Source organism: Pyrus communis, chromosome 7, assembly GCF_041283825.1.
Source record: "Pyrus communis isolate YQ-2024b chromosome 7, ASM4128382v1, whole genome shotgun sequence".
Classification (NCBI taxonomy): domain Eukaryota; kingdom Viridiplantae; phylum Streptophyta; class Magnoliopsida; order Rosales; family Rosaceae; genus Pyrus; species Pyrus communis.
In genome coordinates this window covers 29,380,718-29,406,784 of record NC_142571.1, presented here as the reverse complement: position 1 = coordinate 29,406,784, position 26,067 = coordinate 29,380,718, and the positions used below count along the sequence as shown (strand labels likewise).

Here is a 26,067-nt window from a genome sequence, read left to right as displayed (position 1 = left end):
TATTATCTGTGCAAACTCAAATATACACAATGGAATGGAAGTTATCAATCCACTGCTTTTATGGTTTCCAAGCATGTAAAACTGGTTGGTCCATGATGACCCAAATTTAAAGATTTTGGATTTTGGGTTGGGCTCTTGTCGAGTCTAACAGGTTATTTGTTATTACCGTATTCGAGAGTTGATGTTTTGAACTTTTCAACTTGTTCGGATTAATGCTACTTAGGTTGTGTCAAAAGTACATTCAATTCTCTCTTTTCGATTGATGTAAACACATTGAAGACCATGACAAGGATCAAGAGAAAAAAGGGTACCAAAAAATTTAGACAAATTCTTGATTTATGTGTGTTATTCTTGTTCAGGGGTCATACTAATCTTCATTGCATCGTTCAAATTTTAAATGATGTCCATTTGATAGTGGTGGACGCGGATCAGTTTGATTTGGGTTGACATAAAAAAAAAAAATAAAAAAAAAAAACAAATCAACTGGTATTCAACAGTTCAATTTGGTTCGATTTTGACAAATGCCAACATTGACACCGAATTGAACCAAGCCATTGTAATCGGTTTAATTCAGTTTTGTTCGGTCGCTTTGAGCTTGTTCAACACATAAATAAAGAGTTTTAATCTTCTATAACATTCACACATCTCATGCATTCTAATTCAATTGAAAGGTTGAATTTTTTGGAACATAAAAGTTAATTAAGTCGAATAGAACTCAATCTCAATTAAGTAAAATTTCATGCTAGCAAACAATTTATTAATTACAATCTCATACACGCATAAGATACATATAATCTCCTATTTGTTGACAGTCATTACACCCTTCAGTATGCAAGGCAAGGACTTCGCAAGAGATCACATATCCTAGTATTGTCTCCCCCAATCTCGCTTAACTGCGGAGTTAAGAGCCCGAACTTGCTTAAGAGCTGAGTTCAAACGGGATCCGGTGTATTCGAGTTAGTATGAATTGTAAATTCCATTTTAATTTATATATTTGTTTGATGGGCTTCGGGTGCCCCCCTTGTTTGAATTTGTGAATTTAATTTTGTTACAGCCCAAGCCCATTACAAATTATTAAGCCCAGGCCCAATTTATCTAAAATATAAACAACGAATTCGGAGATACAAATCATTGTTCTAAAAGATCCACATTATCCATACAAACAATTAAAGAAAGCAACATATGTTGGCTTTTCTTTCTTTTCTTTTTTTTTTTTAAATCAAGAGGACATGTTATGGAACTCATTTCATTTTAGTCCATTTTTCTTGGGATTCAAGGCATTACACAAACTCAAACAAGAGAAAGATAGAAGAAGCCTCCTACGGCACGTACCACAAGCTCTTTTAGCCCATGGCGTATTTCTGGGTCCAGCTCCTCGCTGTCGTCTCGTATTTATTCCTGTCCGTCTTGTACATGTGAGCAATCTCCGGCACCAACGGATCATCGGGGTTTGGGTCCGTCAACAAAGAACAGATGGAAAGCAACACCTGATGACAGAAAGTAGCAACGGTAAGTTATAATGTAAACAAGACCGCAAGGATGATTTTTCATATTTTCTATGTTGGAGCTTTTCACTTTTCAGGGCTACACGCCTACGAGACAATACCTTGGAAATAGTTAGAGCAGGACTCCACTGCTCCTTCAAGATGTCAAGGCAAATGCTTCCGTTGCTGTTTATGTTAGGGTGGAATACTTTCGTTCTAAATGCCACCTACAGAACCACCAAGGTATAAGCGATGGAGACAAAAAAAGAGAACCGGAACTCCATGATCAGAAAGACTACACAAATTATTGAACGATGAAAACGAAGAATGCAATGGTAATTCTGCTATACGATGGAAAAACATCCACAGCAGACTTCTTTTTGTTTTCTACAGAAGTATATATACATCCCTTTATATTCTCCTCTTCTGGAAAAGTTCGAGACATGCAGTAGTTTTTCTCAGTGCAATTACTGAAAACGTGAGGGCTAATGGATGCACCGAGTAGAAGTGCTGGTGGTAACTACAAAAACCAGTTCAACATATGGGTATTCAAGGTAGACGTTGTGCCAAGGGTGGTAGAAAGGAGAAGACTGACAAAATCGGTAAGTTACATTAACAGGATTAACTATAGTTCAAACCCCAGCTAAAATCCATCACATTATTGGTCAAAATTTTCAATTTTTCTGGGAATAATGGAGAGAAAACGAATCACGTCGACCGCTGAAGTTCAATGATAAAAACACACTTCATTGTTAGAATTGGATAGCTAGTAGTACCTTTGGTGGCTTAAAGGGATAATCTGGAGGAAAATGAATACTAACTAGGAAAACACCCCCAGCATATGGACTGTCTGGGGGACCCATTATTGTTGCCTGCCAGTGGAACATGTCTTCGGCAACAGGACCTGCAATATCCCCAAAGAAAACAAGGTAAGAAATCAATGAAATAATAAAATACAGAAGGAAATGGCTCAGGATTTGTACAGATTGCTTAAACAACGTCTTAGTTTGAATAACACAAGAAGATCTTAAAGGGACATTATCTGTCCTGAAAAAAACTGTTTGCCTATGTAAAAATACATGTGTATCTTCTGATGCAATCATGCATAATCATAAAGCGAAAAAAGAAGCATACGACAAATGAGATTATATATTTTAGTCACTTCCATATGCAGTGCAGGAAGAGTAATAACCATTTTGACTGTTTTTGCATGTAGAGCAAACTTCAAATATAAACGAGCTAGTCGTATGTAAAGCCTCTGACCAGACTGGATAATCCAGCTGTAGACGACGTCATAATCTGAACATCTGCCCAGGTAGCCAAGCTGGATCAATAGAATCCATAACAATCTGGAAAGGGTGAAAATTTCCAGAAATGATGCGTATAAAATCACTTGAACCCAGTATCACATCTAGCTAGCTAAGCAAGTTCTTCGCTAGATCACCCAAGAATGGTACGCCAAACCACGGTGCTTGAATGGTACAAGAGCGATCATGAGAAGCGAGACCATTAGTCAAATGCAAAAGTTACAAAGCTCAAGAACACATCAATATGTGTTTTACATACGCAGAACAAAGCATTAAGCATGGATATTCGTTACACAGTCAATTACAATTCCAGTACCACCAAGTATTCAGATGAGGACGGTGTTTGTGCCAATTTTTATGCCACGACACAAACACACACCTATAATTAAACCCGTTAACCCAACACGAGAACAAATCATTACAGGAGGGCAGTAATGATGAAAAGCACCCAGTGCTATGACAAACATTATTCTTTACTTGTGTAAAAATATACCCACAATTCTAATCCAAGCACGGGCGGCGCATCACCAACACGAATTATGACGTGCGTGCTTACACTAATTCTGATCCAGAAAACTAATTCACATAAGTTTCGCTTTCCCATACAAATTTACAGCACGTATAAATTACAGAATTCAATTTCGCGGATTATTCATTGCAAAGTGACAACCAAACATCTACAAAGCACCAAATGATCATAATCGACGGTATAATTTGACGAAAGTGATTAACTAAAAGATGAAATTTCAAGCTAGCATCTACACAGATTCAAAATTCACAACGGGAAGATAGGATTACCGGCGCTGCAGGACGTAGGAGGATCCTTCTGCAGATCTTTGAGTTCCTTCAAGATCCGCTTGGACGCCATCTGCGAAAACCTAGATAAATCAACACCAACAGATCAAAATCCATAACCAAAAGCCACGCAACACAACAAACAGCTTACACACCTAAAAACGCAGCTCAATTCTCTCTCTCACAGAAGAAGAAGAAGAGATCGTATTCGTACCTGATTGGAAGAGTTAAAGGGAGAGAAAACGAAGACGGAGACGAGGGAGAATCGAATTCGATTGAAGCGGAAACGGAAACGGAAACGGAAGAGGTAGGGAAATGCGATTGATTTTTTGACGATGGGGGAAAGGACTTTTTATAAAAGTGCTTCTGCGGTCCGCCCTCCTTATGGAATCGACCTGTTGTTGACTTGCCGTTGATTGGCTTAAATTCTATTCCGTCTGTCTGGGTCCCACCTGGCGTCCTCTTTACGATTATCGCTCGCTCCTTCCTTTTACTTTTCCTTTGGATTTTTGTTTTTATATTTTTGGCGCCGAAAGTCACCAACGAATAAAGGATTTTCGATAAGACGACGTCGTTTCCTGCTCCAGGTAAAAAGTCAATAGGCGCGTTAGTTGAACGGCTGGAAACGACTGGGTCTAATTATTGGCCGCCAATTGGCCCATTGGCCCATTGGTTGATACGGACGGAGATCAGTGGGTCAAGTATTTGAGATTATATTCGAAGTAACTTATATACGCAATTGCAAATTCATTAATAAATTAATATACATTTAATCACAATAAAAATAGAGATTAATCAATAATGTACTCATCTCGTTACACTTATGATGTAGGTTTTTTCCTTTCTTGATTGAAGTTCTATCTTTTTCCGTAAGAAAAATTAAAATAAAAAAAAAAATCATGGATTTCATCCACTTGATGATGGTTGGTCCTACACGTTACTGCGATCCACCAGCGCGCGAGAATGGACGGCGATTACGAGGGAAACCACTTTGCCCTCTTGCTCTTATCAGATAGACGGTGGATTTACGCGTGGGTCCCCCACCGTCTCAGCTGGTCGCACCGTCGCAGAAGATCTCACTCTTACCAAGGGACCCAATGATCGACGTGGCCAACGTGCGCCGTTGGCGTAGATTGGAGAATCCAACTCACCACCCGCGCCCCACCTGCTGCCCATGATGCGCAGCGCACATCCGGAGCAAGTTAGCCTCCACCACTACACGCGCACGCCACCTCGCTCCGCTTCTCTCACCGTCTGATTCTCTATCGACGCCGGAAAATGGAGCGGTTTAAGGTTCCGAGGCGGGTCCAAGTGGCCGAATCCAAACCCGAGTTTCCCAAGTACGACGTGGCGGATGAAGAAGAAGAGGACCCCTCGGACGCCCTGGACGGCCAAAACGACGACGGAGAAGGTAGTGGCGGAATGCGGATAAGGCCGTCCGGTGGCAACGTGACCGAAGATCAGGAGCCTTTCATGGGAGTCAAGGTCCGCAGAAAAGCTTCGTTTCGCAGAGAATACAGAGGCGACTACATCGACGTCCGCTCCAATCCGTACCTGATGAAAGTCTTGCAGAAACAAGGTCTTCAATTTTTTCATCAAATTTTCGATTTTTGTATTCGATTTTGGTAAATCAAACTTCAATTGTTTTGAATTCGTTCTCGTTTGTTTTTTTGGTGTTGAATGGGATGAAGAATTGGGATATCCAATTCCTGTGTTTGGTTTAGGGTTTAGAAATTGCAATCATTTGTTTGAATTCCATTTGGCATTGGATTTTGCAGGTGACAAGGAGGTTCTGTTCGCCGATAAGGTCTTGAAGTTTACTGCTTCCGGGAAGATGAAACGCCGCATTTTGATGATCACTGACTTCGCCATCTACATTGTTGACCCGGATGCCGATGCGCTTAAACGGAGGATAGCTCTTGCAGCTGTGGAGAAGATGTGCTTGAGCGAATTGAGCGATAATTTTTTCGCGATTATCATTCCTACGGAGTATGATGTGCTGATGGCCAGTACTCGCAAGACGGAAATTGTTACTGTCTTAGTTGAAGCTACTAAGAGTGCTTCTGACTACGAACTTGATGTTTGTTTCGCTAACAGGTAAATGCAAATTTATGCTTGTTATTATGATTTTTTATAACCTTTCGTGTTAGACGGATGGTTAGGAAGCTCGAGATTGATTGCATTGTGGATTGGTTTATCTTTCAGCCATGTTCATTTGTAGCTTATGCATTTGGGTATCTTAGACAAGTTTCCACAGCTACATTGTTTTCGTTTTTATATTTGTATCGGACTATTCTTCGTGTCTGTCACACCTACAGCCAATCGTAGAGAGTCAATAGATTCATTTCTGAGTGCAGCGTGTAACCCCGTTAGATGCTATGGGATGGGAATATCAGCTTACCACTCGTTAGATGCTATGGGACGGGAATATCAGCTTTACTTTCTGAGAGGGCGACATGTAGGATATTGCAAATGCGGCATCTATGTTAGCTTGCTTTATTCTGGAAAAGAAAAAAGAAAGAGAAAAGGAAAGATGTTGCTTGTTGGATGGCTGCCTGTTCTTAGAATCTTCATGATATAAGAGTTTAAGGATTGAAAGCATCGTTTTTAGGTTCAGTTTTACTTTTTCGGTGGAGGACCTAATACTCGGCATTACTTTAGTTTTGTTATATGCCAACTACATTAGCATTGTAGTGTATATGTTGTAAAGGAATGTGTGTTATATACAATTTTGCAGTTTTGAGTATAATGCAACTGCGGAATTCGTGAAGGAGGTTCAGTTTGAGGAAGTTGAAGGTCTGGTACCTTTCTTGTTTACGATTTTGCCACTTCCAATTTTCCCATCTATTCCCTATTAGCTCCGGTAAATGATTACACCGGATTATGTGACCCTAAATCGTATCTGTTTATATGAATTTCAGGGGGTGTTAGAACAAAAATTTTGAACAAGTGATTGCAGATTAGATTTGCCGTGTTTCTTAGACTCTGCAAGATGTCCGCCCTGTCCATCGGAACATGAATGATTGTTTAGCTATTGCATGGCTAGGTTCTGCTCAGCCTCAGCATAGCCCGACCCCGTAAGGACAGCATTGTCTTTTGATCTCATCTCATTTCAGTGTGATTCTTATACCAAAGAAAGATACGTGTAATTTGTTTCAGACTTAAAACCAGTTTTATATGGATGTATGAAATCATCGAATTGACATTGTATGTAGATTCCGAAAATCCATCTAAAACTGTTTGCAATTGCAGACATTTGCCTTTAGTGCAGGTCTCCTGTTCCGTTCTCGTTAATCAGCAATTCAGGTCGAACCAGATTTTGCTTCGGCTATGGGGATCGGTAAATTTGAAGACCGAGATGTGTTGAGTCGGAAAATTGACTGAAAAAACAGGTTATATAATTGAATTCGTCGACACCAAAACTCTAACCGATATGAAACCACAACCTATAGTTCTTCACACGGAGGCAGAGTGATTATTAATGATCAATGAAGCATATGATTCACATAGAACTACAACCCAAATCCGAATGAATTTCAATTGAAAGATATAAAATTATATCTTAACTACGAACTGCGAAAGTATTTCACTGGGTTACAGAGGAAGGTCCTGTTATCTCCGATGGAGGAGGCGGCGTATTTAAGATTGGAGTCGATATTCCTGATGATGGTCGAGTTCCGGTGTTTACTTGACGAATTTCCTCCACCCTTTTCACCACATCCTGCATCTTTGGTCGTTGCTCCGGCATTCTTGCGACGCAAGACATTCCTATTTGTAACATCTCTACCATTTCCTCCTCTATGTTGGGATACTTTAGAAGCTCTACATCAAACACTTCTGCTGTCCATTCCTCTCTGACCACAGAGTTCACCCACCTCACCAAGTGAACAACTTCTTCCCCGCCTGTTGTGTGTATGGGGCTTTTACCGGTGAGAAGCTCGAGTATTAGGACCCCGAAGCTGTAGACATCGGATGCAGGGGTAGACTTGCGGGTGTCTGTCACTTCTGGGGCTCGGTATCCTCCTGTACGCACTGCTGGTGGGGGCATTGGACTCATCAGTGGTGGCAAACCAACATCGCACACACAACCGTATCCTTGAGAGTTGAGGAAGATGTTTGAGGCCTTTATGTTTCCATGGACAAGTTTCCCAGCATTCTGTGTGTGGATATGAGCTATGCCTCTTGCCGCGCCAATTATTATTTTGAGTCGAGTCTCCCAGTCAAGCGGAATCCTGCCCTCTCCTCTTTTAGCTGCAAGATTAAAGATGCATAAACATTAAGAAATTAGTTGTGTTCTAATTGTTTCCGGTGAATATAACTAAAAACTATCTGATGAAATGAATCGAAAAAGTACAGAGAAGTGCTTATATACCATGTAACATCGAAGAGGCGCTTCCCTGCTCATAGTAATCATACACAACAAGCTTCTCATCTTTCGAATAGTAATACGCCCTTAATGCGGCTACATTCTCATGCTTGATACTCCCCACAATCTCCATTTGCTGCTCAAATTCCTTCTTTCCCACACTCACTTCCTTCAACCTCTTCACCACAACAGTGGTTGCATTGGTTGCATCTTCCAAAGCAGCCTTATATGTTGTCCCGAACGTTCCCTTGCCAAGAACCTCAGCAGACGCCCTCAACAAATCGTCCAGATCAAATGCAAGATTAGAACCCTCAAAGAAGGAAAGCTTGTTATCCTTATTTTGCTTCTCAGAAACCCCTTTCTTTGAAAAGAGTTCTTTCTTCTCTGGTTTTTCAACTTTCCCATTTTCGCCTTCTTTATTGTGGCAGCAAACGAGCATAAAAAAAGCAATTAGAACGAAACCCAGAACACATCCGCCGATCACAATACCTAGTATTGCAGGCTGACTGATTCTCGTTTTCTTTCTTGGTTGAGAATTAGGTGGTTCAACAGGAAGAGCTGGAGGAAGGGCTGACGCCAAACTGTTGCCTGAAAAGGCCCAACTTGGAAATCTTTGAAGAGATTGAGGAACAATCCCTGAGAGGTTATTGTTAGCCAAATCAAGCTGTTCCAAACTAGGAACATTGAGGTCAGGAATTTCACCCGAAAGCGAATTGTTAGCAAGATTCAGAACTGTGAGGTGAGTTAAATTTGAAATCGAGGAAGGGATATTCCCACTAAATGCATTGTTTGACAGATTCATGACGGTAAGATTCTTCCAAACCGAAAAATCTAGAGGCAAAGGGCCAGAGAAGTTATTGGATTGAAGATAAAGGGAAGACAAGTTTTCGAGTTTGGAAAAATCAGAAGGGAATGGACCTGTCAAGCTATTCAACCTTAGACTTAGAACCAGAAGCGCCGAAAGGCGGCTGAGAGTGTTCGGTGGGATTGGACCAAGCAAGGCAGCTCCAGGCAAATGAAGCTCTATAACTCTGGACTGATCTTTGCTACAGATCACGCCGTTCCAGGTTTCGCAAACAGAAGAATTCTCATTCCATTTGATAGAGCGCGAGTGAGAAATATTGTTAATGAAATCCAACAAAGCTTGCTTATCTTCAACTGGGTCCGCAGTGACATGCAAGAAAATTGCCCCAATGAACAAAACGACCAAAAGCTCTAATCTTTTCCCCATCATCTCAAGCAATCCAAACACAAACTGCTGCTGCAGTCTTGGTCACAACTACACCTTGAATTTGGACTGAAAAAAAAATATATATATCACAATAACAGAATCAGAAACTCAATAGAAACATTAGTAAATGTATTTTGCTATGATCATAAAACGTAGAGCGAAAATTGTAAAGTGCATCAATGTATGACAATTTAAATCCCAAATCCTTAAATTTGGAGCTCCAGTCAAAAAAAGCAGTTCTAGACTTCTAGTAAGTCTGAAACTTTGAATTAGGAGGAGGTGAAAAGCACATATATTCCTAATTTCCACCTACTTTGTTAGGCCGCCAAGAAAATCCCACTAATTACTTTATTAATTCCCATCACTTTCACATAAAATCAGCACAAAAAAACTTACTTTTTGCTTCAGATCACACCATAAACATGGCAAAAACAAACCCAACTCTTGAAATCTCCCCTTCTTGCTCCCTGCAGCAAAACCCAACTTTCAGAACTGGGTCGTTTGGGAGCACAAGACGAATTGCTGGGGTTTCAGAGACAGTTCCATTGGGATAAATCCGCAAACAGGTGGGGCGCAATGATGGTGATGGTGGCGAAGTTATGATGGTGATGGAGATAGATGATGAGCTGGGTTTTGCTTGGGAGAGCAGCATGGCCACATGCAGAGGGAGGTTAGGAAGCCATGAGTAAAATAATCATGATTGTTTATTGGTGGAGAAGAAAAATAAGAGCCAATGGGGAAAGATTACTGCTTTATTTTATAGCGGGCGAAGAGGAGGATTCATGTGGAAATATGGATTTTGGAGAAGACCGAGAGACGAAGTCGATAAGGGAAGCCGAAGACGAAGCTAAATGTTATTAGTTAATTAGTGTTTGGTTAATTTTGCCTAGCGCTGGTGGTGCAGTTAGTGTGCTCGAGAATTTGTTATTTATTTTTAGGCATATTTTATGGAGAAAATATTTGCACGTCAACTTCATCTTGCGTCGTATTGTTTTGTTTATTCATTTGTGGTTAACGTATTTTAATTGTACATGTATTAGAATAAGAATTTTGTTCGTCATTGACCGTCATTTAAATATTATGTGCGTAGAAGTTAGTAAATCATTAACAATTTTTTAATAAATTGCGACCATAAAAAATTATAAAAAATTGTTTATTTTTGTGACACAAATAACGATTCTATCTAATTTAAACATGCAAACGAACGGTCATCGGTGATTCAGTGGTTGGAGATGAATTTTAAGTCCGTATTTCTCACGGTACATCTTAGATTTGATTCTTGGGCTATAAATCACACGATGGTAAGCAATTAGCCTTCCTCTATAAAGATTGGAAGCGTGGATGAATAGATATCAAATTAAGGATTTGGTTTTTCTTTTTAGCAGGAATATGATAAGAGCATCCCTTTAACTTAAACCTACGGGTCCTATCCTGCCACTTCAGCACCTTGTGATTTTGAGAAGGGGCTGAAATGCTTTTGTGAGTTTTTTCGACCTCTGAAAATGTAAACTTACATTGTGAAAACACCAGCTGATTTTCTTTTTACAGTATGCCAATATTATAAAACGTTATACTAAAAATATAGAGTGATAAAAAGTCTGAAAAGAATCCTGACTTTTGAGAGAATTCCATCAATATTTCTCTACTATTTTTTTTTCTTCTAGCCATGATGAAACTAACAACTAGGTTTTTGTAGTTTTCTATCTTATCGTTTTGTTCAAACTTCTAATTGCGTACCAAAAAGAAATTTGTATTTTTCCTATTTTTTAAATTTCAAAGTTTGGGGAATATTTGTTGTCACTTTTCGTGCGAGGTAATGATGTGTAGATGGACAACAACTCAAGTAATCGAATTTGCTAAATAGATAGTCAAAATGCTGCTAAATCCTAATTCCAATTATCAATCTGTGCGTGCACATCACCATTTTCAAGCCACATAAAAACAATTTGTTCCATTAGTTTCTTTATTTTTATTTTTATATGTGATGGATATTAAACACTGGAATGTGAGAATGTTAGGATAAAGTTTCACGTTGGTGAGGAACTAAATTATACAAAGACTTATAAGTAGTTGCCCGACTCCTTATATTGTCAACTGGTTTTATAGTGGAACCTCAACTTATTCGTAATATCAGAACATGTTGTTTCACGTATGAAGCCCAACATCAACACACACTCCACGTCACTCTGTTTGTGTTGTTTATTTTTTTAGCTTGAAAATTTCTCATACATGACAGGGCGTCTGAGAATGAATCCCATGTTGATGGAATGAGAGACCTTGTATAGGACTATAAGAGGTTAAGCCACTCTTCATAATGACAATTGGTTCTTTATCTAACTATTTATTTTTAAGGTTGCATTTTGTAAATTATTCTTGTAAAATATTAGTCAATCGAAAATAGTTGAAGCATCTAATTGAGTTAAAAAAAATGACGAACACTACTTTGGGCTGATTGTGAGGACACTAGCGGGAGTTTTGTGGCAACTGATAAAATTTTTGCCACCTACAAAAGTAGGGATAAAAGCACTTAAAAATACTTGCAAGAGAACAAGATAGTTGTAGTATAAACGGCTCAAGCAATGTCGTTTTTCGCAGGGATTGAATGAATAATTTATGTAAATACCAAATCTTAATTAGTTATTTGAAAACAAAGATTGAAAAAAGTTGATTTTGAATTAAAAATAATAAAAACGAATTTAATTAAAATGATTAAAGAAATTAGCAAAGTAAAGAAAACAAAAGAAAAGAGTTTTGAAAACCAAATTGTAAAAACCTAGGGTTATGTCGTCCCCTTAACAATCCTATGTAGATTTACCAATTACTTATGAATTACCCATGCAACTTTGAAGGTTAGGTTTTCCTTATGCATATTCTACTTGTGGCATTCAAGTTATAACGTAAATCAAACATGCAATCCGTCTGTGACTTTCAGATCAAATATAAACATGCATGACTCATTATGTTTTGTCAAAACACTTTAAAAAACCATGCAACCCCTAAGACGTGGCATTCGTCCTAGGTGAAATTACAACCATCAATCCCAAGAAGCAATGCTCAATTCCTTGGTGGCATTCCGACCGAATTGCATCCGATTACTTATCTAAACATCCTCATGGTAGCTAAACATTAAGATACTGAGACAGTTTAAAGTACAGTGATTAATAATTCAAAGTATGCATGTATAATCACAAGCAATTAAATAAAAAGTACATATTCATGCTAAGGCTCAAGGCATCGCCCTAGCAAACAAAAATTAGTTACGAACAATCATAAAACAAAATACTATTAAAAACACGGATAAAAAACACCTTGAAAATACAAAGCGTCAAAGCTTAGATAAATTCTCCACGTACGTCCCCCCTCTTCTAATGGCTAAAAAGTCTTATTTATACTACTAGAAAATAAAACCCTACCTTGAAAAGGTTTTAGAATAAAAATAAGAAACAAAATTAAATGATAAAACAAAAAACAAAAGGTTTCCTATTTGAACTAGAATTCAAAGTTTTCAGAAAATCACACTTTTGACCAATCAAATCAACTCTGATTGGGTCCCAAAAGGTCTCTTTTGAAAGCTGAAGACGTCACCTACAAATCCTCAGAGGAATCTTTCTCAAAATATGCCATATTGACCTCCAAAATACTCAAAACATCCATAAACATCAATCTGGGAAAGTTGCACGCTGGGCCTTAATTTCATTGCCACGGTCAAACGACTTGGTAGAAAAATCTGGAATTTTGCTACAATCATTTTGAAAGACTCACGAACATCCTCCAATTAGAATCACTCCAAAATTCATCTGTTTGGATATTTTTGCTCCAAATGAAGTCGAATGTCCTATATTGGAAAGATATAATAAAGTATCAAAATTCTACCAAAATAACCAATAAATTAATACTAAGATTAGGATAAAATATATGATATAATATGGACTCATCAGCAACAAAAGCTAGTAATTTCATAGACATCTTCTCCCCCTTCAGACGAAGGCAATGACGATTCGTTCGGCTTTGGTTTGGGCGAGATCAATGAGATTTCAAAATATTATCTTTGAATCTGCTTCACTTCAGATTATAGAAGCACTGAAGGACACCTCGACTAAACTTTCCCCAGTTGGTCAGATTATTAAGGACATCAAGGCATTGTTTTCTACGATCAATGAGGCTTCTTTTTCCCGTTCTTGCGCACCAAACCATTGAGGTTGCTCACCAACTAGCTAGATACGGTCTTACAGTTGTTCATGAATGTAGTTGGATGGATTCGCCACCGAATTTGATCCTTGACATCCTCATTGAGGATACTCCCCATCCATGATTGGCTTCGATAATGATCTATGTTTATGAATAAGAATCATCTATCGTTTTCATTAAAAAATAACGTTGAAATTTCATCATGATAATCAAATGAGTAAATGGGTTCGGATTGAATTGATTGTTCCAAGCAAGATCTAGGAATGAAGACCATTTGGATCGTAAAAGTTTGATGTATAACTAGTCCTTACTTTTACAAAAATTTGAGAATCCTTTTAAATAAAGACTACGTGAACCACTCAATTTGGCTGATTAAGGGCTGGTTTGGTATTAATGTGCTTTGAAAAAAAGCTAATTCTGCTGTGCTGTGAGAATAAGCGGCTGTGAAATAAAGCAGCAGAGTGTTTGGTAAACTTTTTTGTAAAAGTACTTTTGAAAAAAAAAAAACAGTATTATAGTGTTTGGTAAACTTTTATGTAAAACAGATGTGAAAAAAAACCGATTTTTCAAAGCTGGGTTTTGCAGCTTCTTGTTTTTGGCTTTTTTTCACCCAAAACTGTGAAAAAAAGCTGAAGTTGAATGTTTACCAAACACAAAAACAGCTCCCAGCTTTTTTTGACACCAGCTTTTTTTAGAATCACCTCAGTACCAAACCAGGTCTAAGTAGTGTGTCTCCATTTTAAAAGTTTTATAGTATCTGATGAGTGAGTTATTAGTGTTCGTACTTAATACGTATTAATGTGCACCAGAAAATGGCATTACTTGTAGGTTATTTCTCTAACGAGAGATTTGCAAATGACAATGAAAGGGCAATGGTCCAAATGGATTAGGTACTTCCTTATGCGCGTGTGTGATTATTCATAAATTCGTAGGATTTTGAAGTTGGTATTGTTACTTACATTTTCAATTGTTATTCATAGATGGAGCAATCAGCTTTTTATTGTTAAATTCAATGCCTAGGTCATCAATAATTTAAAGTCTTATTTTTAGCTATGACATCGGTACTCTTCATCAAATTTCATTTTAGTCTCTACATTTTATATTGATTCACTTTACCACATGTACTCTTTCTTCATGTCACATTTTATCCCTTACATTTTATATTGTCTCACTTTAACACCTGCACTCTTTCTCATTGTCCCATTTTATCCTATTCCATCAAATAAGTTAAAACAGTCATTAATTGTGCTAACGTGGCATAGACTATTTAGTATTTTCAACTATGTTAGTAAGACCCATGAGGGCAGGATTTGGGTAAACTCAAATCAGGGTTTGATTTCTCCATATTAAGGAAAATAAAGAAGAGAAGAGCGATAGAGGTAGAGATTCTTAGGGAGAATCTTTGAAAGAGGATTTGGAAACATTGATATTGATTCGCAAATCTTGAAATTCAACTTTCTTTTTCTTATATTTTTCTTTTCATCAGGATAAATTAAACTAGTTTGAATTGAGGGGCTTTTAGATCTAGGTCCAAAAACATAGATGGTTTTTAGGAGTGAGTCTAATTATCTAATTACATGTTTTTATTTCTTTTATACTCATTTTATATTTTTTTTAAATATTAAAAATCAATTAAAAATTGTCACATCCCGGCCTGGGCAAGAAGCGTGGTGGTAGAGGTAGGGCCCCAGTTTGCCGCAGGTGCAATAATCGGCACTTTGGTGAGTGTAGGCGTGGCAGCAGTGGTTGCTTTAGTTGTGGGCATATGGGACATCGGGCTGCAAATTGTCCCCAGAGTCAGCAGCAGAAGCCGCAGCAGACTTTCTTGCCACCACCTGCACCAACTCAGCAGATTCAGGGTCCGGGTAGTTATGGACAGGCAGGTCGAGGTGGTGCCTACCACTATCAGGGCGATGCTGTTCCTTATGCCCCGGGACAATATCAGTATCCCCATGACCCATATTCTCAGGGTGGTTATCCTCCGTATTCTGGTGGCTATATGCCGTATCCTCCAGCTTCAGCAGACGGTTCTCAATGGTTTCAGGGAGGATAGTTTCAGCAGGGGGAGATTGCTACGAGTAGTGCGGGGTCTTCGAGGCAGTCTGGTCAGCCCAGTCAGGGGCGTGGTACTCAGAGTCGTGGTGGTCAGACGAGCAGAGGTCGAGGTGGACGACAGCAGACCCAGGGGCGTATTCATAATATTTCGCTGCAGGATGCTCAGAACAATCCGGATTTGATCATGGGTACGTTAAATATCCTTGGTTATTTTGCTAGAGTATTAATTGATTGTGGTGCTACACATTCTGTGATTTCTCATACATTTGCTCAAGTGACGCAACCTCGCCCCACACCTCTAGGGTATGATTTAGAGTTCGCTATGCCTAGAGGGGAGAGATGTATTGTAGATCGTGTGTACCCAGGATGTCCAGTGGTAGTGGAGGATGTTGTTATGCCGGTTGATCTTATCCCGTTAGACATTGTGACATCCCACATCGCCCAGGGAAGTGATCCTTAAATGTATATTCCCATCCCTACCTAGCACGAGGCCTTTTGGGAGCTCACTGGCTTCGGGTTCCATAGGAACTCCGAAGTTAAGCGAGTAGCGTGCGAGAGCATTCCTAAGATGGGTGACCCATCGGGAAGTTCTCGTATGATTTCCCAAAAACAAAACCGTGAGGGCGTGGTCGGGGCCCAAAGCGGACAATATCGTGCTACGGTGGTGGAGCGGGCCCGGGAAGTGGTGTGCCCCGGGCGGGGATGTGACAAAAATCTTCTAATATTATGCATATTTCAACTCCAAAAAATCTAATTAATATCTTACAACAACAAAAACTAATATACTAACATAAATTATCTACAAAACATATGAATATACCTTAACACAAGTAACAAATATATGAATATATATTATACCAGTAAGCGAGATATGAAACCTAACTAAAAGGTAGGAAAAAACATAATATACCTACAAACAAGACACATTAATTTGTGACACGTTGATTATTAAAAAGAATATGTCATATGGATACATAAAAATAATTAACCTGTGATATAGGTGGATTATAAAAATTAAAAATTAAATCTATAAATGGGGTTTAAAGCAGGAGGAAGAATAGGAAATAATAAAAAAATAAAAATAAAAGGAAATAATCAAAGAGATAATTAGGAAGAAATTTGATTTTTATAATAAATCCTATCATTGAATAGATAATTATTGATAATAAAATAATTAAATTTAAGGAATTGGATTGGACTATTCCTACTATTGGCTAAAAAAATTGGACTTATATCAAGTTTCCTCATAATTAATCATTAACACATGTAGTTAAGAGAGTCGGTAATTGTGTTGAAGTGGCAAGAACAATTTAGTCATTTTAACTACGTTAGTTGTGTGGCATGTTAGTGAAATTCATGTACTTGGGTTAAATTCAAGAGGAAACTTGATATAAGTTCAATTTTTTTAGCTAATAGTAGGAATAGTCTAATTTATTAAAATAAGTCCAATTCCTTAAATTTAATTATTTTATTATCAATAATTATCTATTCAATGATAAGATTTATTATAAAAATCAAATTTCTTCCTAATTATCTCTTTGATTATTTATTTTTATTATTATTTTTATTTATTATTCCTTGTTTTTCCTCCTGCTTTAAACCCCATTTATAGATTTTACTTTTAATTTTCATATCTCGCTTACAGGTATAATACATATTCATATATTTGTTACTTGAGTTAAGGTAGAATGTTTTGTAGATAATTTATGTTAGTATATTAGTTTTTGTTGTTGTAAGATATTAATTAGATTTTTTGGAGTTGAAAAATGCATAATATTAGAAGATTTTTAATTGATTTTTAATATTTTTAAAAAATATAAAATGAGTATAAAAGAAATAAAAACATGTAATTAAATAATTAGATTCATTCCTAAAAATCATCTATGTTTTTGGAGGTAGATCTAAAAGCCCCATTAATTATGAACCATCTTTTTGCATTGGTCACCAAACCTCCGTAAGCCATTGGAAATTTCACGCACCCACCGAAAGTGGCGCGAAAATTGCTGTTAGGTTAGAGCCGTTAAGCCGACGGAGGCATCAATCAAAAGGTGACGGCTGGCTTTGTAGGGGCTGTGACAGTGCTCTACGAGATGTTGCCACGTGCGGAAGGACAACCAACGTGGGCCTTCAGATGGAGAGCTCACGAGTGTACTGGAACCAATCAGAGCCATTCATCCAAAGGTTACTATCAAATTGGCCACCAACCGTTGTCAATGTCCCCCAAAACTTTCATTTTAAAATGTGTCTATTTATCGTGACTGCTATTTATCTTTTATTTTAAAAAGATTTTTCTTATTCTTACACGATGGTATTCTAATTTATTTTAATTTAAGGAAAACAATTTGAATTTTGATACAAATAGACAAACACGTTATCTCAACTAACGGATCTAATTTACATTTTTTAGTTTAAAATTTTATTGATATTACTAATTTTTTTCACCATGTCAAACGAGATTACTATTCATCATGTGAATAAGTAATGCATGAGATTCATCCATTTTATATTCCACAAAAAATGGGGAATCCTATATGTTTCGGTGGGGAAAGAAAAAACCTATTTCATCTTCGTACCAAATCTTAAATCTAAAAACTTCATAGTCAGTGACAACCCTTTCCCCATTTTTCTAGCATTCCTCCTTTATCTTCCATGGATTGTTGCATATTTATTTTTCGTCTTAGTATTTTTATCAGCAAGTATCTTCTTAGTGAGGTTATTTGTGAGATTTTTTTTCATGAGTGTTTTAATTTTGTGTCAGTGTGTTATCGGCTCCTCCTGGATCTACTTTGTTAGACTTGATATTTTTGCCGATGGTGTTGCGTACAAAATTCATGTTGGTATGGACGCTAATTGGTTTGTTGTTAGTTCCTCTTCGGTTTTGACGCTCCTCGTGGTCAATAAGTGTCCTCATGTTCGTTATGTTCAAAATTTTGTGCATAGAAGTTCTCAGATGCTAATTTGCAAAGTACTTATCATTTTCATCAGGAATGAAATTTCTTAGTCTTTGGAGTGTCATCTCAATTCTTTGAATTTGAGTGTGAATGATCAGAAGATGAATTCGTTCCTTGGCTTAATCTCGAACATGTATTGTCCTCAAATCCATCATATCTTAGAATGACACAGCTTGACCGGCGATATATCGTCAAATAAACCCAAAAAGGTAACAAATAAAAATTAAAAACAAAAAGTCGAGAAATAAGAGGATAAAGAAGAAAACCCTAAATCGACAGACGAGAACGAAAGCTTTGGAAGCCCATCCTATTCAATTCGACGACATTGACATGACGTCGGAGTGGGTGGAAGAGAGTGATAGTCCGAGCCCTACTCAATGGCTTGATCGGTTTGGTTCTGCTCTGGATGGGAGTGACTTGAATACAAGACAGTTTAGTGCTGCCATCTGTGGTTCAAACGACCACATGTTTGGTTTATGATTGTTAAGAAAAAACCATCTATTTGTAGCAATCAATGTCATTTTTTTATGTTGTCATTGCCGTTTGTATATATTCCTTGAAAGGTACTTCCTCCTGTATGTGTTTGTAACTTATGTAGATAGATTATCGAAGTTTCTCTATGTGAATGTTGTTATTTGTATACAATTTAGTGTTTAGAGTTCAGGGTTTCAGGGTTTAGGGTTAACTGATGACCTCTCTTATAAAGGGAGGCCTACCTTTATAATTAGGATTTATCTGTATTAGAAAAGTAATCAGTAATGTGGTCTAAATAGCAGTATTGTCTGTTGTGTAAGACGCAGTAGATGAAAGTTTGTAGCACTCAAAGTCCAAGTGCTCATGTCAGAAGCCAGTAGCTAGAAAATAACTTTCCAATGAGGAAGGAGCTAAAAAATATGAGCCTACTCATCCACCCTTTAGTGTACATGGATGATTTGTGCAATTTAGCCTAAAAGATCATAGAAAAGGGGGCAAAACGACCTCCTACTTGGTGCCGTCGGCTCATGGTCCTAGTCACAACGGTTTCACAAGTGAAACGACGCGTCGTTTAATAAACCCCGCGTGGCAAAGCGCGCTCCCACGTCACGCATTCGTCTCAAAGAACTTCACATTTCAGTTTTCTTCCTTAAATCTGCGAAAGAAAAAGTCCGGTGAGATAAATGGACTACGATTACAGAACCCGGTCCGGTCAAATGCCGAACCACCGTCCCGCCACGTCATCAGCGCCGTCTAGCCATCCGATGTACGGACCCCCGTTGTCGTCGTCCATGTACCCGCGGGTGGGTCAACAGAGCCACGCGGCGGTTCCGCCCCCGTACGGCGGTAACGCAGGCCGTCCTCTTCCCCACCACCAAACGGCAAACCCCCCTTCGTCTTCCTCCTGTAAGTTGAATCCAACCGATCATCTAATTTTTCCCCAAATCAATTAAAAATATTTTGTTAGGGTTTTTTAACTGATCGATTGTTGTTTTTGGGGAACTTGCAGCGGGATTGGGCATTCGAGTTACTATAAAACCGGAGTATCGGATCACTCCTCCGGTAAGCTTTGAGTTCTAATTACAAGTAATCTGTAAAAGTTTCCGTTTTTGTTTGCTTTGTGTTCATGATTATTGGGTAAATGTCTGAGCTGTGTTTCGAAAGTGAAAGGTTGAAGAATTGGGTAAATTTCAATTGGAGAAATGTATATTGAAAATCAAGGTTTGTGTTTTAATTATTTACTTAATTAGACTAAGTTGTGTAAGATATTGTTTGGTTCATACTGTTGGGTTTGCCGGTGTGGCCTTGATTTTGCTCCTTTTTTAGCCTCCATTGTTATTGCAAGTTGGAGATATACCGCGGAGCAAGTTCCAGTTTGATTTTGATCTGGAGAGGAAAGTCTTGGCTGAATTAGAAAAGGAAACTCCGAATTGGGCGAAGCTTGGGCTGGAAAACCTTCCGCCACCGAGGGCTGTAGAACCACCATCTCCGTCGGTATGTGATTGTCGCTTTTGCATTTGTGTGTTCTCTTTTTTTAGCTATTCTAGCTGGTAATTAGTTTCCATTGTGCAAGCCTTGTAAATGAATGCAAATCCAATGCGAGTTACTTGGAGAACTAGTTTTTCTGTGTATTGGACCTATCATTAGTATGCAGAATCCGTTGCTACGAAATTGGGTTCAGTTTCTGTATTTGTTTCATTTGAGCATGATGTCTCTTGGCTGGATTTGTTTCTTGAAATTAGGTTGGTGGGTATTTTTGGTGTTGCAGGGTTCTAGCGCAGATCCGGTTGTCAGCAAATATATCGCTTCAGGGCTCAGCCGGGAAGCAGTCCCACTTGCAGTAGCAAATCATGGAGACAATCCTACTAAGGTGCTTTCTTGAGCTCTTTGCTTGCACGTTAAGCTTGAACTTTTATGCCAATGATAAATGTTGCTGGTAGTTACAATCACAATTAGCTGCTTAACTTGTATGAATGTTTCTGTTCTTGTTCTCCAGGTTCGAGAATTTGTCAATGCATTCACCCTTCTCCGAGAGATGGGATTTTCACCAAACGCTGTTGCTGAAGCCCTAATGATGTATGACAACAACACGGACAAGGCACTGGCACATTTTCTCAACAATCCATCATGAGAACGGTCGTTTAACGCTATTCCTGTACTTACTCCAATCTACACTGATTGTACAGAACTGTCATTAGGTTTCACATACGGTGGTCATTGTAATTTGTCTGAATTGTTTGCTACTGCCCTTTTCATACTGTTACTTTTATAGGAGACCTTCGGACAAAAATTTTCTGGCAATAAAACAAGTATAAGCACATGTGAGTTGATCTCGAGCCTTTACATTTAGTGCTTGTACATTTACTGGCATTTCGTTATATCTCGACCATTCTAACAATCCAAAGGTAAGTCATCTAGCATTGAATACTAGCATTGAATTTAGGGGACTTTAACGAAAAACTTCCGTTACTGTTCATTTTAACGAAAAACCATATTTTTATATTAAAAAGTCAATCCTGATACTATTCACTTTACTCTTCATTTTGTCCTTATCGTTAAAACTTAAAATTTTTAAGTCATTTTCATTAGTTTTTCTTTGAATTTAATGCCAAGATTTGTGAGATATTTGGAAGTTAATTGTGTCACCGTGACATTCCAGTCTAATAAAAAATAATAGCCCGACTGTTAACTGATGACAAAATCTCTACTACAAGGCTACCAAAGAAATGTGTAATTCTGCTGCAAAAATAACACCCCGAAAACCTATACTATTCTCTCCGAATTCGTATAATTGAACCTATACAAGTATCATGACTGTTCGAAATCCCGTCTTCCCGATCTCCAGTGTACAACATGCTGCGAGCCAAATCCATTTCATCTGATGGGCAAGAGGTCCAGAATCAACTGTGACATCGCGAAGGATGCGAAAAATGTCTTTCATACCGTTTCCCTGCATCTGGTTGACATTTTCTCCATGACCACAACGCGAATCAAATCAAACACCAGCACAAATAGCTCCTGTGAGAGCAGAGATATATGTTAGCAAACCACCTCTGGGGAGGTACTCAAATGAAATGGAACTGGCCTCGTAATTCTCATGTGGTAGTCTGCGTGCGTGAGTGCGTGTGTGAGAATAAGTCAGAGAGGGAGAGAAAGAGACCTCCCGCCCGCGAGGAGCAACAAAACTTGGTATCATGGACATGTTTAACATCAAGACCAATAAACCAAGATCCGACACTGATATCATCGTGGGCATAGGTACGGAGTATATCTCTGCAGAATCAATCCACCATAACTCAGTCATTGCTCTGCATAGTGATTGAGGACTAATGACGGAACCAGTTCAACGGAGAAGAAAACTCACCTATTGATTGAAACAAATTTCGCCAAAGCTTGAGATATGACGAACATCTCAGCCGAAGCATGGCGGAAATATCTGTTGGATGTAGAAAGACAGTTTTCAGTATTAAGAGGAAAGTATTTGGTTCATACCGTTTTCCCACTTCACCTGAAGCATGACGTACTAATGATTGCACGATGAAATGAGTTGCGGTGCAACTTACGATTTTTTATCGCCAAACTTCCACCATTCTGGTTCATACCATTTTTGGCTCCTGACAAAGACCAGCAAGCACAAACATGAGAAATTTACAGATCATTGCATTTACCTACCTCTTATCTTGTTAACAGGTGGTATTTCAATGTTTAGACTACACTCACGGCTCAGAGAAAACTTCGCCTGATTTCATGCACCCCATATAAACCCGAGGTTTGTCCAAATGAGTTGCAAGTGTAGCTCCCAAAGCATCTGGGCAGAGATGACCAAAAGCAAAAAGGATAAGTCATGAAGAGCAATCTACGGCGTTAAGAAATGCTAATGACAAAAAATGCGAAATGGAAAATGAGTGCGTCTCATGAACAATGTTACTCACCAATATTTACATAAACATCGTCGTTGACTTTGGAGTAAAACTCAGCATTCCATTTTTCAGCAGCATGAGCAAAGAACAATTTACTTTTCTTTGGGAACTCTTCAGATGACTCTACATGGGTATCCTGACAATAATCGGAGTGAAAATGATCACGTTACAAAAGCTGACATTGCCAGATGCATATGAGTACCAAATTAAAGGATGATCGATAGAATGTACAAGAATAATGAAGTCCTTAGTTTGCCGGTTTTCATTGTCAATGGCTCGGTCCAAACTATCCCCACGATTTGCACTGCAGGACAACATATCATCAGACGATGGGCTCTAACAAACTATTGTAGTATCTCTCGCATGGAGCATAACAGAATTAAGGGAATACAGCGAAAAGTAAACCTTCTTCCAATAACAAATCGAGTGATTATTCCCTTCTCATTCTCCATTTTTTTCAAGATACCACCTGCCAAAATTAAAACTTTCAATGTGCTTACCAGAACTAAAACGCTTAGACAGCGTTTCACAACATTCCACATTATCTGTCATTGTTCAACCATTTATATGCAAGACCAAATCATACATGTTACACATTACAGTAAACCAAACTTAACAGTAAGGAAGAGAAAATAGGCGATGGAAGAAAGATCGGTAATGTACCTGTTCCCATCCACGCCTGACGAATTGCATCCCTATTATTTTTGCAGCCAAAGGTTGTAAAAATACCAATCACCACTAGTGGTCTTATCTTGTAATCAGTTCCGTTAATCTCTGCTAATCGCCCCGAAGTAAAACCTTCTTGTCTAGCTGCAGTCAACTCCATCTCAAGAGCTGATAACTTCTTATGTTGTTCCCTAACAACACAATCAATCACCCACATCAGAACCATCGATTCATCACAAATCTTCAACTACACCAGAGAACAAATGACTAAATCTTACCTGCAGGCTATGATTTTCAACGTATCATCCACTGATACGACAGATCGCCCCTAAAAGATAACGAGTTTTGAGTGATTAATTCCTGAGTAATTCAACTATCTGTACACGCATTTAAGAATACATCTGATTTGAACGAGTGTTAAAATGCACCAAATAAGAAAAATCTGTTCGTTTTGACTTAAAAAAAGCAAATTAATGGCCTGTTTAGAACTGCTTATGCTAAAAGCACTCTCTGGATTCTGGAATCCAATGGCGGAAAACTTCTAAAGTGTTTACGGGCAATTCCAAGTGCTTTTTCATAAAGCTTGGATTTTTAGTAAAAACTTCAATGTGTTTTTAATAAAAGCACGTCTAGTAAATACCTTTATGAACAGAATTGCTTCTTACAAAAGCACCCACATGACTCACTGTATGAAAAGAACCGAAACAATCATAAATACAAAACCAAGAGAAACCCACCTGCCCAGTAATCCTATCAAGTTCCTTGATCAAATAAACCCTGCTCTCCGAATCCTGCCACAGCCTACACACAATCCCCAGATCAAACAAAAAGGGGAGGGAAAGAAACAAAATTTATCACATGGGTCCAATCCATCTTTCTGCAAAATCAAACGAGGTGCGAGAGAGAAGAGAAAGAGAACGAACCGGCCGGCGACGTAGATGGAGGCGAAGGTGGCGAACATGGAGACCATGAGCGTCGGGATCCGAGACCGGAAAACGGCGCCGGAGAGACGAGCACTGGATCCCCTGCTTTGCATCTTCTCTCCCATTGCTGGTTCTGAAATCCCAACCAATCCGTTTCGTAATCCGATAGAACCGTGGCGTGTGCAGATTGCCGAGCTCGCTCGGAGAAGACGATGGATTGTGGGGGGTGGACTATTACCAACACATTGTCCGGAAAGAAACAGATCTCGAATTTGACTGGAGTCGAGATTTTTAATGTCAGAATAATCAAGCAGACAGACAGATAGACTCGTGCTCTGTTTTTTGCTTTTCTTTTTTCGGCAATCGGCAGACTATTTCAGATTGAGACAGAGACTGGTGGGTGTGTTGCTTTCGCAGTGAGTTCTAAGGTTGGTGGTGGACCAGCGGTGGTGAAAGGACAACTTAAAAAGGTTGTGACTTAATATTTACGTTTCAATGTCTCTGCCTAAAGTCGGTGGTCCCACCTTTTCTAATTTCTTTGCCGTCTTCGTGTCACACGTTTTTGTTGTTACTTATTATTGCTCTAATAATAACAAAGTGTTATTGATACTTTAAAATTTTCATTTACATTCTTTACAAGTATATTTTTCTTTTTAAATATAGAAAGTTAGGAGAGTAGAATGAGAATTTTGAAGTGCTAATAACAATTCGTTATATATTTGACGTATGTATTTGTAGGTAGGGTTTTTGGTTTTATTATTTGAGATAATGAGTTTGATATTAATTTAAGGGAATTGTTATTGGCACCCTAAAAATCTCATTCTACACTCTAAACTTTCTATATTTGGAAAGAAAAATACACTTATGAGAAGTGTAGAATGAGATTTTTGGAGTGTTAATAACATTACCCTATTTTAATATAACATATTAAGATGAGCACAAAGCCCAATATACTATTTTCCTTTTTTTTTTTTCTAAAAAAAAAGAAGAGATTATTTGGTAATTTCGTCACAGCATTCTACTTTTTAGGAGTAAAAAAAACTTACAAAGGCAGTCAACCTTCCGTGATCACAATCGTATGATTCGCTAACATTAGACATGGAACCCAAATCATGCCATATAGAATACTATTATTTGACAAGATAAAATGGTAAAAGAACTGACCAAGGGGCAATGATCACTGATGTGGCCAGAGCCCAATATGCTAAAGCCTTACTTTGCTTGATGACTGATGTTGGGACTTGGGATGATTGATCTCCTGGGCTTCTAAATGGATAAATATTGTCTGTTCTTTCATTTTCAGTGTTCTTTTGTGTCCTCCTGTTTTGTGTGGTTATAATTAAACCACATCAACATTTTATATTATTTTTTTATAGAAATAATGAGATAAAAATAAATAGTAATATAAAATGTTAACGTGACTTAACCGTGATCATATAAACAGAAAGGCACGGGAAGACACGAAAAGACACCGAAAGTGAGAGGGCATACAATCCTTGTCCCTTCTAAATTCACAAAAGAAACACTCATTTTTTGAGGTATGCGAACTAACCAAAGTTAGCAAAAACACGAATAATTTTTTCGTTCAAAATTTTAAGAGAATGTGTATTATTTGATTGTGATTAAGAATGAGCAAAATGCTTTTAGCTTTTATGGGCCCCACTGATAATCCTACTCTTCGGACGTGAGATACCTCAAACTATGACA

The 26,067-nt window shown here is 38.2% G+C and overlaps 5 protein-coding genes and 1 pseudogene across 8 annotated transcripts; 2 read left to right on the top strand and 4 right to left on the bottom strand.

The window, feature by feature from the left end:
- Window positions 1–313: 313 nt before the first annotated feature.
- On the bottom strand, window positions 314–423 carry LOC137735794 (U6 spliceosomal RNA; annotated as a pseudogene).
- Window positions 424–1,071: 648 nt separating this feature from the next.
- LOC137735310 (ubiquitin-conjugating enzyme E2-17 kDa) lies at window positions 1,072–4,043 on the bottom strand. 3 transcript variants are annotated; one of them, XM_068474724.2, is made up of 5 exons: window positions 3,801–4,043; window positions 3,590–3,669; window positions 2,261–2,388; window positions 1,607–1,711; window positions 1,072–1,487 (listed from the first exon to the last, which is right to left on the bottom strand). In XM_068474724.2, the coding sequence occupies exons 2-5, from the start codon at window positions 3,657–3,659 to the stop codon at window positions 1,344–1,346; spliced, it is 447 nt and encodes a 148-aa protein (XP_068330825.1). In that variant the 5' UTR covers window positions 3,660–3,669; window positions 3,801–4,043; the 3' UTR covers window positions 1,072–1,343. The 3 variants fall into 3 exon arrangements, with proteins under 3 accessions (XP_068330825.1, XP_068330824.1, XP_088553119.1); XM_068474723.2 differs by having other exon boundaries at window positions 3,590–3,659; window positions 3,801–3,983; XM_088696993.1 differs by having other exon boundaries at window positions 3,590–3,659; window positions 3,742–3,909.
- Window positions 4,044–4,619: 576 nt separating this feature from the next.
- On the top strand, window positions 4,620–6,851 carry LOC137735308 (uncharacterized). The gene is made up of 4 exons (XM_068474722.2): window positions 4,620–5,165; window positions 5,365–5,683; window positions 6,324–6,382; window positions 6,508–6,851. The coding sequence occupies exons 1-4, from the start codon at window positions 4,865–4,867 to the stop codon at window positions 6,537–6,539; spliced, it is 711 nt and encodes a 236-aa protein (XP_068330823.2). The 5' UTR covers window positions 4,620–4,864; the 3' UTR covers window positions 6,540–6,851.
- A 169-nt stretch (window positions 6,852–7,020) lies between these two features.
- On the bottom strand, window positions 7,021–10,102 carry LOC137735307 (putative inactive receptor kinase At4g23740). The gene is made up of 3 exons (XM_068474721.2): window positions 9,580–10,102; window positions 7,959–9,249; window positions 7,021–7,837 (listed from the first exon to the last, which is right to left on the bottom strand). The coding sequence occupies exons 2-3, from the start codon at window positions 9,184–9,186 to the stop codon at window positions 7,173–7,175; spliced, it is 1,893 nt and encodes a 630-aa protein (XP_068330822.2). The 5' UTR covers window positions 9,187–9,249; window positions 9,580–10,102; the 3' UTR covers window positions 7,021–7,172.
- Window positions 10,103–19,296: 9,194 nt separating this feature from the next.
- LOC137735265 (uncharacterized) lies at window positions 19,297–21,171 on the top strand. Of its 2 annotated transcripts, XM_088696992.1 has the most exons (6): window positions 19,460–19,757; window positions 19,861–19,913; window positions 20,022–20,072; window positions 20,178–20,345; window positions 20,620–20,721; window positions 20,848–21,171. In XM_088696992.1, the coding sequence occupies exons 1-6, from the start codon at window positions 19,535–19,537 to the stop codon at window positions 20,980–20,982; spliced, it is 732 nt and encodes a 243-aa protein (XP_088553118.1). In that variant the 5' UTR covers window positions 19,460–19,534; the 3' UTR covers window positions 20,983–21,171. The 2 variants fall into 2 exon arrangements, with proteins under 2 accessions (XP_068330778.2, XP_088553118.1); XM_068474677.2 differs by lacking the exon at window positions 20,022–20,072 and having other exon boundaries at window positions 19,297–19,757.
- A 305-nt stretch (window positions 21,172–21,476) lies between these two features.
- Window positions 21,477–24,797, bottom strand: LOC137735158 (hydroxyproline O-galactosyltransferase HPGT1-like). Its single transcript, XM_068474552.2, has 12 exons — window positions 24,361–24,797; window positions 24,175–24,238; window positions 23,716–23,765; window positions 23,435–23,628; window positions 23,177–23,240; window positions 23,003–23,075; window positions 22,784–22,907; window positions 22,572–22,659; window positions 22,415–22,465; window positions 22,216–22,287; window positions 22,012–22,124; window positions 21,477–21,869 (listed from the first exon to the last, which is right to left on the bottom strand). The coding sequence occupies exons 1-12, from the start codon at window positions 24,483–24,485 to the stop codon at window positions 21,847–21,849; spliced, it is 1,041 nt and encodes a 346-aa protein (XP_068330653.2). The 5' UTR covers window positions 24,486–24,797; the 3' UTR covers window positions 21,477–21,846.
- Between the last annotated feature and the right edge of the window lie 1,270 nt (window positions 24,798–26,067).

Coding starts and splice junctions, on each gene's coding strand:
- LOC137735158 (XM_068474552.2), bottom strand. CDS start 24,485: ATGGGAGAGAAGATGCAAAGCAGGGGATCCAGTGCTCGTCTCTCCGGC. Junction 23,766..24,174: donor TTGATAGGATTACTGGGCAG/GTGGGTTTCTCT, acceptor GTTATCTTTTAG/GGGCGATCTGTCGTATCAGT. Junction 22,908..23,002: donor CTAAGGACTTCATTATTCTT/GTACATTCTATC, acceptor GATTATTGTCAG/GATACCCATGTAGAGTCATC.
- LOC137735307 (XM_068474721.2), bottom strand. CDS start 9,186: ATGATGGGGAAAAGATTAGAGCTTTTGGTCGTTTTGTTCATTGGGGCA. Junction 7,838..7,958: donor CGCCTCTTCGATGTTACATG/GTATATAAGCAC, acceptor TTAATCTTGCAG/CTAAAAGAGGAGAGGGCAGG.
- LOC137735265 (XM_088696992.1), top strand. CDS start 19,535: ATGGACTACGATTACAGAACCCGGTCCGGTCAAATGCCGAACCACCGT. Junction 19,758..19,860: donor CCCCCCTTCGTCTTCCTCCT/GTAAGTTGAATC, acceptor GGGAACTTGCAG/CGGGATTGGGCATTCGAGTT. Junction 19,914..20,021: donor AGTATCGGATCACTCCTCCG/GTAAGCTTTGAG, acceptor CGAAAGTGAAAG/GTTGAAGAATTGGGTAAATT.
- LOC137735308 (XM_068474722.2), top strand. CDS start 4,865: ATGGAGCGGTTTAAGGTTCCGAGGCGGGTCCAAGTGGCCGAATCCAAA. Junction 5,684..6,323: donor GATGTTTGTTTCGCTAACAG/GTAAATGCAAAT, acceptor ACAATTTTGCAG/TTTTGAGTATAATGCAACTG. Junction 6,383..6,507: donor TCAGTTTGAGGAAGTTGAAG/GTCTGGTACCTT, acceptor TATGAATTTCAG/GGGGTGTTAGAACAAAAATT.
- LOC137735310 (XM_068474724.2), bottom strand. CDS start 3,659: ATGGCGTCCAAGCGGATCTTGAAGGAACTCAAAGATCTGCAGAAGGAT. Junction 1,712..2,260: donor ATCCCTTTAAGCCACCAAAG/GTACTACTAGCT, acceptor GTGGTTCTGTAG/GTGGCATTTAGAACGAAAGT. Junction 1,488..1,606: donor CTGCTCTAACTATTTCCAAG/GTATTGTCTCGT, acceptor TTCTGTCATCAG/GTGTTGCTTTCCATCTGTTC.